The sequence below is a fragment of the Lepeophtheirus salmonis genome, chromosome 7, assembly GCF_016086655.4.
Source record: "Lepeophtheirus salmonis chromosome 7, UVic_Lsal_1.4, whole genome shotgun sequence".
In the NCBI taxonomy this organism is placed as follows: Eukaryota; Metazoa; Arthropoda; class Copepoda; order Siphonostomatoida; family Caligidae; genus Lepeophtheirus; species Lepeophtheirus salmonis.
Window position 1 is genome coordinate 20,036,064 of NC_052137.2, and position 11,657 is coordinate 20,047,720.

The 11,657-nt window shown below is 31.2% G+C and overlaps 1 protein-coding gene across 5 annotated transcripts in view; it reads right to left on the minus strand.

Moving 5' to 3' along the window:
* The window catches only part of LOC121121525 (tubulin alpha-1C chain), a 30,527-nt gene extending 22,626 nt beyond the window's left edge, over positions 1-7,901 (minus strand). For 3 of the 5 annotated variants that reach the window (XR_011781109.1, XR_005865507.2, XM_040716483.2), the window contains exon 1: positions 7,564-7,895. Coding sequence is in view for 3 of the 5 variants with exons in the window: in XM_040716483.2 (XP_040572417.1) it covers positions 7,564-7,789 (226 nt within the window). In the remaining 2 variants the exon portion in view is untranslated. Of the gene's footprint in view, positions 1-7,563 lie in introns of all 5 variants that reach the window. The other 2 variants (XM_071889980.1, XM_071889981.1) reach the window with 2 other exon arrangements.
* Positions 7,902-11,657: the final 3,756 nt, after the last annotated feature.

Consider the following 11,657-nt stretch of genomic DNA (forward strand, 5'->3'; position numbering starts at 1 on the left):
TTATTAGCGAAATATAGATCTTTTGTCTTCTTTCAAACTTTGAACTAGATTTGCTACCTAAAGATGACATCCTAGACCGATATCATTTTTATTTTTGTTGCTTATCACAACTTTTCCGAACTAGCTGTAATAGAAATTCGAAAAACGTTGAAAAAAAGATATCTCTAACGTACACATAGATTTAAGACAATATAAAATGCTAGGAAAAATTGTACTACTAAAAATATAAATAACCATTGTAGTTTCAAATTAGACTATCAATTTAAGATCTTACAGGCATAAAAGTATCAAAAACAATTAACTAATTAAAACACAACAAATGGTAAACTAATGCACCACTGATGTGAAACTTTTCAATTTATGACGTTAATCTCTCTTTAAAAAAGTTTCATACATTTTTTATAAGTAAAAAACTTATGAAAAAAAAGAGGAAGGATAATTGAATTAAAGTAATCTTGTCATGAATATCTTAAATATTTTATTTTAAGAAATAATAAATAAAATTATTTCAATATTCTTAGAACAAATATAAGAGATAATAAATTTATTTTTCATCACGTATTAAGTTAGATTGTGCACTAAGCAGTAATATAACTGGATAAATTGGGATATAAATCATAATTATATTTTCAGTATGTAACAGTTGATTAGTTGCAACCAACTATGAGAGTAAGGAAATAAACACAAGTCCTATTCTGTACAAAGCAAGAACATAGGCAGGAAAGACTCCTATGGATCTATGAAAAATCGCATACGGAAAATGTGTATAGGGAAAGTTCGTACTGGGATTACTCACATTGGGTGAAATTCGTATAGGATAAAGCTCGCTCGGGGGAAGACTCGCTTTCTTTTATTTTTTTATATTATAATCTCACTTATTTAATCACTAATGTGTTCGAACCTGAGACAAAATAAGTAATATTAATAATTATGCTTAAATTAAATAAACAAACATTACAGTAATGTAATACGAATAGAAACAGTGCTATTCACTTACTTATCAATTATCATTAGACTTTATACATGATGGATTATTCATATTGGAAAATATATTGGATGTGGTATGACAATTCATCAAGAAGATTCGAGGAGGCACTCAAAAGTCGGATCGTAGGAGAGCACAAGGAAATGAGAGATGCCATTGGATATCGGCAGTGACAATATATGTGTTTCCAAGGCAGTCGGGGAAAACTTCTATCTGAGCAATCCATCTAAACCCGAAATGTACGTAGAAAAAGTAAAATTGAAATCCCAAGCTCTTCTGACTGAAGAAAAGTTGGTATCATACACTATTACTAATGTACAACTTCACTTTTAATAAAATATTACTGAGCAATATTATAATACAGTATGGAATCAAATACTATGTAGATTTCAATAATTGTAATTCATTTTAAAAATGATGAAGCAATAATGTGACAGTGATAGTATGGGAGTATATAAGAGATAAATAACAGTTGGTGTGATTGACTTATTTGGCTAACTACCAGATGATTTTGGGCTTTTCTTTTTCTTTTTGGAGAAAAGGTTGCGTGATAAAATGAGGATAGCGACGTGCTAGAATTATCTAGCCTTCCTTGAGTGAGATTATTATTTATATTAAATAAGGATACGACTCTTCCCCGGCGAGTTTTATCCTATACGAACTTTCCCAGTGCTAGTAATCCCAGTACAAACTTTCCCTATACGAATTTTCCGTATGCGAGCCCTCCTGACACCTACTCCTATATTGATCCTCAATGATATTCCGATTTCAAAGAGTATATGTAACTCTCCAACAGCTCCTTTCCATCATTTATGAGAACACACCACTCATGGTTACACTTTATACATAGGTGGTGATAAAACTTGCGTGAATTTTCTAGTTCGCCCGTTTGTGCTGTTTTTTAGTTGACAAACTAAAGAGTGAATTTCCATTCCCCCTTTATTCTTATTTAATTACTGAGGAGCAAATTTCTTTTTCTACTACATACAACCTATCATATGCATACAAAACTGGATTGAATCTATGCGTGTGCTCATAAAAGACATGGAGTAACCCTGAGGATTTGTTGCAGTTATAATTATAAATCTTTGTTGGACTCAGTGTAGAATTTAGGATTGACATTGGAGTAATTAATCACTGCTTATGTCTTTATTTATTTTCAAATCCTCTTTCTCCCCTGCTCAGAGCTGCTTGTAGCTGACCTAATGGAAGTCCAAGACAGCTAAGCTGCTCTCCTCTATAAATGTATTCACATTGTCAGGGCAGCCATGTTGCTTTTAGACTTCTATTTTTTACGTGCACAAAATGCTAGTGATTAGCATCACTCTACATATCCTAAAGGAAAATGATAAGAGCTTAGAAATATAAAAACACTTGTTCACGCTAAAAAATGCTTAGGATTTGCATGTCTTAGCTTGTAATTAAATGGGGTTATAAATGAATAAAAAACTCTAAGTTATTATATTGTTAATATTTAGTTAGTATTTTAAGAAATTTGATATAATATCAAACATTTATCTCTTTATGAATTAAACATTTGCAGAATTATAAAAATATATTTTTCTCCATATTTATAAACTTTTTGTGAATGTCATATTACGAATTTATAAATAATAATTGAATTATCCTTATGTAATTTATTATGTTTTTTGTGATCCCTTTATACAAGAATTTAATTAAGTAAATGTTTGAGTAATAAAATACGTCCTCATAGAAAATTATATTTTTACAAATATATATAAAATTAAAATTTGGTACTATTTATGAATCGAAGATAAAGACCAGATGACTTCATATAAAGTTTGCTTAATCTGTCTAAATACAAATTATATTCACTTGAAATTAATCTGATGATTGCTCCATATTGATTATCATTATATCAGCCACAACATACTTATATATTTCGTTGGACTATAAATAGTGATACATACTGAGTCCCCAGCCGGATGCAAAAATAAAAGGAACAAAAAAATTACTTGATAGTCCTGACAATTTGGAGAATACTTACAAGTAATTACTTTTATTGTATAACGCATTATTCTTTTAAAAAAATGCAAAAAAAAGGGCCAAAATTATCTGGCCGTTAGACAAATAAGTCACCTGCTATTGATCTCTTCATTACTCCAAGGCTATCATTGTCATATTAATTATCCCCAATTTAAAAAATGTTTAACTGAAACATCTGTCATTTTCTGATGAATTTTCCATTTTTTTTTCTCTCTTTTTCCTCTCATATATTTTTATAAACGTCATTTTTCAATTTTTTTAAATGAAATTCCACAAAATGATCATTTTGGACATTAAATTTTACAATGTTTTCAACTTAGTGCAGTATTTCAAATTTTTAGAAAATTTTATTATGTAATTTTTCCAATATTTGCAAAAATGAACTAATAATCGAGGGTTATGTTTTCGATAACATTATTTTTCATTACTTTTTTTTTGTTATTGTAAGTACGAAAAAGATATTGCAAAATTAGTGCAAAACAGTTTTTTACAATTTATTCGCGAATGTCGATTTGGGAATTTTTGAAGCAAATATATTTGCAATTTTTATATTTATAATAATTTTACTCGAGGCAATAATAAAGAGTATTTTTTTTTTTTTTGAGAGAGGGAGGCTATTATGAGACTTTGTAGATTACCTTACTTAACTGAATTTATATGGATCTTTTTCGACTACAACAAAACATTCCTATTATAATTATAAGTGTATAGAAGTATTTTCTGAATATATTTTTAATTTTCTCCATTAATTTGACTATTTTCAATATGGTTCGCCTCTCCCTCCTTAGCCCGAACAACACCAGGTAATACTTAGCTAATATATATATATACACAACGAAGAATCAACAATAAATTGTATTCCTGTCCTTTTGGAAACAGAGCATAATTATAGCAAAACTTTGTTTTTCTTTTTTTATTACAATCTAATTAACATTTAAAATTATAAAAAAACTATATTCACCTAAGCTAGCTATTTTACCTTACTTTTTATGTACGTACAATCAAGTTTCCCTGTCGTTGATTTTTTCCCTCCTCCACACCTCAAAAATCAAGAACGGTAGAGAAAAAAAAATTTAAAAAAAAGAATGAACGCCCACTGCGCTAAGCAATTACACGTAGCGAAAATAATTTCAACTAAATACAACACAATTAGAATCATACCTGATGATGATTCCAATAATAAAAACAAATAAACAATGTTCAAAATGAAAAAAAAAAACACAATAAAAACTTAAGTCTAGCAATCCCAATCACCACATTTCCATGGCATTAAATGAATTCAACACACAGCTATATTCCGCTATTATTGGTGAAGGGCGGGCACCACTGAAACGTGCTGAAGTGATAAGAGTCTGGAGCCTGCATATCACCTTCGACGCCAAACGGAATCCCTCGTTGGTTCCTTCGAAGCCGTACATAAGCTCATCCGGATCAGGGTGTCTCTCTATTTTCTCTCGTATACCCTTCCCAACCTTCTCTCACAGTTCCGGGAAACGTGAGAGGTTGTCTTTACTCTACTAAAATCCACACAGAGCGCCCGAGCGTCATTAAAATGTCTTCCAGTAAAGAAGACACCTGACGATATCCTATATTTCAGATATATTTCCTTCGGATGGAGGACTGGATCCCAGATTGTCTTGAGATATTGATCTATATTTTCCGTCTCCAATGTTGCCCTAGCAAACTTGTTTTTGAAGTCGTCTTTGGCCTAGTTGATCCTCCTCTTCTATTTGGGATGTTATAGCTAAACTAATTACTTGGTTTGTTTATAGTAAATAGCCATGACCTATCAAGTGCATTTGTGAGGAGAGCAGCTTAACTGTAATGGCGTTTTATTAGATCAGTTACAAGTAGCCGTGGGAGGAAGGAAATAAACATGAATCCTTTCCAGTAATACCACCATCCCTCAGACTGAGCATGGACTTTTCAAACGACCCTCGAATGATCGAGTCGTATTTTAATTATGACTCGAAGAAATCTAATTTATTACCAAGATTTTATGGGAAGTAATGACTTCTTTAGGAAAAGCATTGCCTTGACATCGTAATACTAGAATTCGAAATGGTTATGTACTATTTCGTTCAAGGATACTTTTCAATTCAATATCTGTTGGTATGTTAGACTAGGGCTACTGAATTTTAAAATAGGGGGCATCGAGTTTTATAACCCTGTAATGGCTCTGCCTGGTCCCATCTCGACACTGAGATGTAAAATATTATAGGAAAGCAATCCTAGTTTATTGATGGAGATTTCAGCTACATCGTAGTCGAGAATTTAACAGACTGAGACATAAAGCCATCTAAATTCCTTATGTAACAATTTTGTGTGGTTGTGCTTGAGCACCCCCTACATCCCCCATTCCTATAGACTCCATTGCTAGAAGGTCTGAGAGAACACTGCAGGGGCAAGGAAAAGGAGGAGTCTGTGTGCATGGTCATTGAATCAAAAAAAGTACACGCAACAATATGAGTTCTTGTCATAGAATTTGACACATGCCGTAGGACAAAAGGTCCGATTGATTAAACAAAGCCTGGCCTTCAAAGCTAAAAGGGGGCTGCAGGCTTTTATTTCTCATACTAAAAAATGGACTTAAAAGGGTTGATCTTAATAAAGAAAACAAATCGTTCAAAATTGTTTATTTTTATTATTAGTTTTTTATTCATTTTCTGAAGCAGAGTCCAATAACACTTTTCAAGCCATTGCTTAGCTTGAATGGTATTTTTTCCCTTCAAGTAGCCGTATAAAATTGATACACGAAATTAATTTTGATCCATTATTTTTAAATAACAAAACACATGGTTGGTACTCACTGAAAATGAGGTGAATTAAAAAAAATAGTACCATCTTACGGGTGGCCCATCTAGCGGTTGCATTTTGAACTACCACTTTTTTGACGTTTGACAGCTGTAGTAAGATTTTCATTGTGTCTAATATTGTGTAAAAGGTCTCCGGTTTAAAAAATGATTATGTTTACGGTCGAAAAAAATTGGGAAATACTTCCAAAATGGTGAGTCTTCAAACGGAACTGCAAGAAAATTACGTCGGTCGAAATAAAGCGCCTTCCAGACAGTTTGTGGATAAATTTATGCCCATCTGCTAAGTGTTGCATTCTACGGGCTTTGACCTCTATTATCCAATATAAGAAAGGTTGACAAAAATGCGTCTCTTTTAAAAATAATTTTTATTATCTAACACCCTTAAAATTTGAAATATTGTTGCAACAACTTGTGTTTATGTACGAGGAGAATTGTGGAGGGTTGCAACATTTCCCTGTTTTTCCTAAATAAAAATTGTTATAAACATTTATTAAAAAAAAAATAGTTTTAGCTTTTACGAAAAAACAACAAATTATTAATGTAAGGGAGACAGCCGTCTGAATAAATAATGAGCTTGTTCTCTATGGATACCAGAAAATAACACACTTTTATCCATATTTTTAGTATTAGATATATAATATGTTATGTAGATATATAAATACTAAAAACTTTGCTACGTAGCTGTCTAAATATTTTATCATTAAGAAGAAGGTATCATTAGTAACATCGATGTTAAGGCTTTTTAGATATCAACTAAATGTCACCACAAAAGCAAGCTAGAAAGATTTTTCTCAAAATTGAAATAGACTACATTTGCATTCTTCAACAAAAAAATATCATCAATTGATTTACTCTTTAGCGGTGTCGTAAATTGTACTTAAATTAGCGAAAATTCATTGTCACTATAAAAAAAAAGTAATGGACAGATTTTCCTTAAAAATGTCATATTGGGGTAAAAATAAGTCGTATAAATAAAATAAAGGTTTTAAACTAGAAACAAATACTCCTAGATATCTTAATCAGATAAATAAGATAAAGGTTCTACACTATACATACAATTCTTGGACATCTTAATTCATCCAAGATATTTGAATACACAGCATATAACTGTTTTAAATATGTCTGTAAAATATTGGCCTCTTGGTGTGTATGTAGAGGGTTGTACTCAAACTTTGACCTCAACCAGATCCCGTATGAGTGCAACACAGACGAGTTTTCCCGCCTGCACATACAAGAGGGTAGGTGATTAATGAAATAAATTTCCGTTTTTTTTCATTTTTTAGTCAGTTTTCGAGATGGATATTATCTGATCTCATGTCATTCAAGAATTTTCATATTTATGTGGATGGTCTAGTTTGGTTAATTGGAGCTAACTTCGGAAAGTTAATGGAAGATTAAATATTTAGTTTATTAATTAAAATGAATACGATGTTTTTACTTCAAAAATTCAAAAAATCTTCTAATGCTCAGACCATATTTTGACTATAAATCAATAAATGTATTTTCTAATTCCAGTGCAGAACCCTGTATAAAGTGTTCAAGTTTCTTTTGTGTTGACGCACCACATATGTACTTATCACAATTATCATGCAATAAGACTATCGACTTTATGAGAAGTAGCAGAAGGCACATAAATTGAACATGAATTATTAAAATTATGTAAAAAAAAGAAAGCACGGGAAAAAAGGGATTGTTGATTATGAATTATAATTCGAAGGGAGATAACATAATTTATGAGAGGAATACTTGCCCTACCTATAACAGTTGGTTCCAGATCCACAAATACGGCCCTTGGAACATGCTTTCCCCCACTAGTTTCTGAGAAGAACGTATTAAATGAGTCATCTGCTTGCCCAATAGACTCATCACTCGGCATCAATCCATCTGGATGAATCCCATGTTCCAAACAATACAGTTCCCAACAAGCATTTCCCATTTGAACACCCGCTTGGCCTATATGAACATTTATCACTTCTCTCATGTTTTCAAAGTTCTGGTCAAGGCTTTTCCTATGAATGACGTTAGTCACAGGAAGTTATCCAACGTATTATTGTTGATTTTCTCTTGTTATCCTTCCTATTGGGTCATTAATAATTTAAATCCTTCCTATGAAGAAAGGTACAGGGGATAGAAAGCTGACTTTTTACTTATGGCATGTGTATCAGCAATTGGTTCGTATTGCTTGTTATACTTAATAGATATGTGTCACGCATTTTAACTCATTTCAACTTGTTCGCCCAAAAAGGACTTTAGTTAGAACAAAGTATATTGAACTTAAGATGTCCTAAGGATTGGTTTTAAAATTATACATGTAAAGAACTAAATTATAGGTCCAGTATTTACGCAGATAATAATAATAAAATCAATTGTAAAAATATATACATTAGTGTTGAGACTTCAGTTCGGTCTTAAATGATATTTTGTAGACCGATATTTTCGGCCAGACTGCGATATACGACCCTACATCAAAATTTAATCCATTTCAAATCGTGATCCGACTTTTTCAGTCTCGATATTTGAAGAGTGGGGAGTCCTAAAACTTGCAGTAGCATTTGATTATGATTTTATGGTCGTTATTTTAAATTAAAAGGTTTCATTACTCAACCAAACGAGAGCTAAATAAAAAAAACAGTTTTGTGTTGATACCATGTTTCATAGTTTAAAAATGACGGAGCAAAAACAATCTCCGTGGCGGTGTCAGTGCCAAGAAGGATACATAGACCTAGGCATCTCAATATGGACTGCATACAGCATCAAGTAGTCCATTACACCCCCATACAGCCAAGAAGAACCAAACCTCCGGAACTTTGCAGTTTAGGATGTCGTGGAGAAGAATGTCTGCCGCAACTCTCACCCAAATTTGGATTCGCTCTGAGCTGACATCATGATGTGACACGCCATAGACCTTCACCGTCAAGAGTGGCTAATCTGTTTGCCGGCGTGTCGAGGTTGTTATTGAATGTGAAGGAGGACATATTGATTAAAAAATATAGCTATATGTAGTATATAATTATAGCATAAATTGGTTTTAAGTTGTCTTTTCTTGATTCCATAAAAATCACGTCCTTTTGTAATATATTCAAGTTTAATCACATTTTCCATATTGATTTTTTTGGACAGATTTTCTAGCCCTTCCTTATTTATGAGTTGTACAAATATGATTTATGGATGTCATTTAACCCTTCAATGTTTTTTGTTGCTCATACAACACACCCTGGAAACGCCTTTTTATATAATATTCAACGAGAATGTGTCAAATTGCAATTTTTTTGCATCTACCATATCCTTATATGTAAGTGTGAGTAAATATTATTATGATGTTTCATCAGCATACATATCAAGTAAGTAATTAAGTCATTTAATTAAATCCAAAAATCTTTTTTTAACGTTATATTAGTTCTATGAAACGTTGTTCATTTGATACAATTATTTTCAAGGCAAAAAGAAAACGAAAACTTTAAATCTTGCCGATGTTCACAATTTTGAACTACAAATGACATCACTAACAATTCATCTAACTGAATTTTTCTATGGGGCCGGTCCAGACTGAAGCTCTTTAAAACTACAAATTAGTTTGGTCTTGTGAAAATCTTTTCAGATCGAACCCATTTTTTTGTCTTTAATATTATAAAAACCTGTCTTGCGAACCGGATCTCAACACCAGCTACCACATCTAGCAAGCGTGTAGACGCAATTTATTTGTAAGCACCTTATATAAGCATGTTATAACCTTCAAATGTCGATAATTCTCCCTTCCAGACTAAATATGTTCTGTAATTTAAAATGTGTATTGTTTCTAAGAGGGAAAATACCATGATAAATTCGGACTAATGTGATTTTCTATACACCTATCTGAACCTATATTTCGTTCCTGATTACGATCTCAGGCCGTAGACCTAAGTTAAATCGTTGGAAAATCCTGGATAGGTTTTTTCAGCCTCAATATGTGGACCAATTTTTTTTTTTTTTAGAATGGTACAGAGAGAATTTCTTTTAAGACCAGATTAGTTGTGTCTAATAAAAATAAAAACCAATCTATGATATTCATTCCAAAACCCAACTTCATATTCACACATATATATTTGGTTGTCCTATTTTTTACGAGGATCTGTTATTAGTACAGCACATAGGGATTTTCTACAGTGTAATCACTTAGAAGAATAGTTGTAATCCTAATCACAACCAATATTTGCAAATAATTTTTTTTTAACTGCAGCTAATATCATATATACGTGAATAAATTGTTTTTGAGAGATTTTAGCCTTTAATAGCCATTTTCATACGCTCTAGAGTTACTTGAAATTAGAAGAAGGAAGTTTCTTTCACCCAAAATGGACTAATTTCAAAGGGCCAAAGAGAAATCAGTTGAGCGAAATTAGCAAGCCGGGTTTAAAATGGGATATTTACCCTAGGCCCTGTGGGCTACCATAAAAAGGCTCAAAACAGGAGTTAACACATTATAAAAAATTCATCCACATAAAAAATGTAAAAATTGAAATTAATTTTGTTACGTTTTTTTATGTTTCAAAAACGAATTTGAAAAAAATTATTGGATTTATTTTCAAAAAAATGCAAAATATATGTAAAAAATTCTCAATTTTGAAAAATTGTCATAAACACTAAAAAAATAATAATTAAACTATTCAATCCATTTTAATCCCTCAAAGAAACATTCTTGTCAAGGTAAGCCGGCCTGGGATATGAAGCTAAATTTTTTCATCTGACTTAATTGAGTTCTCAATTTTCGAAAAAAAATTTCACATGAGCAGGCAAAATAATTTATTATCCGCAAGGTGGTGTGACAGACTATAATTTGGGTGCACAACATAGATAAATTAAAAAGGGGTTTCTTTCTTAATTTTCATAACAAGAATATTTTTCTCCACAAAACTGGTCTAATAACGAGCAACAATTCTGGTCTTCAATTATAAGATAAGATATGAAGTTGAAATAAAACATGCAACGGTTCATGAAAGGAAATAAATAATGATGTAATATTTCCATGTATAATTTTATTGAATGTATGGTAGCAATATATATGTAGGAGTTCGACTTGTTTAGATGATATTAATTATTCATCATTGTACCTTGTATTAATTTCCTTTTTTTTCCTATTTATTTTCGTAAAAAGGAATGATCATTTTTACTCAGTTAAAATAAAGATTTTAAATTTTTTACATATATTAAGAACATAGGATAGACGATAAAGTATACCTTCATGTATTTTTTGAGCTAAAAATGTACGAAGTTTTAAAATTTCTGTAATTATCTACAAACTAAAAAAATTAAAAAAAAAACTAAAATTGTACATCATTTAGAGGGATCTGCCGCTCTTTTAAGTTTAGTAAAAATTTACGTTTTCATAGATTAAAAAAGTTTGGATAAAATAATACAAAAATGAAGTCTGTGAAATATTTTATGATTAAAATCAATGATACAAAACATCGAAAATAAAATAACCAAAGGAGAGGAAATAATCGAAGACGAAGACTTATAAATTAAACTTTAAATGTATTAAAATAGTTATTTTTATAGCAATATATTGATCGTAAACCCCCAAAAAAAATTATTTGTTAACTTTATATGTAAGAGATGACCCCCGAATTGACTTGAAACAACACGTTACTAAAAGCTGTGAAACAATTTGTAGTCTCTGTTCATAAAATTGGTGAAATACGCTTTTAGTTCATATAAATCGCAAAATTATCTTCTAATATTTGACAACATAGAGTAATGTCCTTATCAAACTTGATAACTCCCAAGCATTAATTACAAGTCGTTGTTTTAAGCTAAAATTTTGCTACATAGCCAAATATACCTACAAAAAAATCACCCTTTTCCACTCTTTG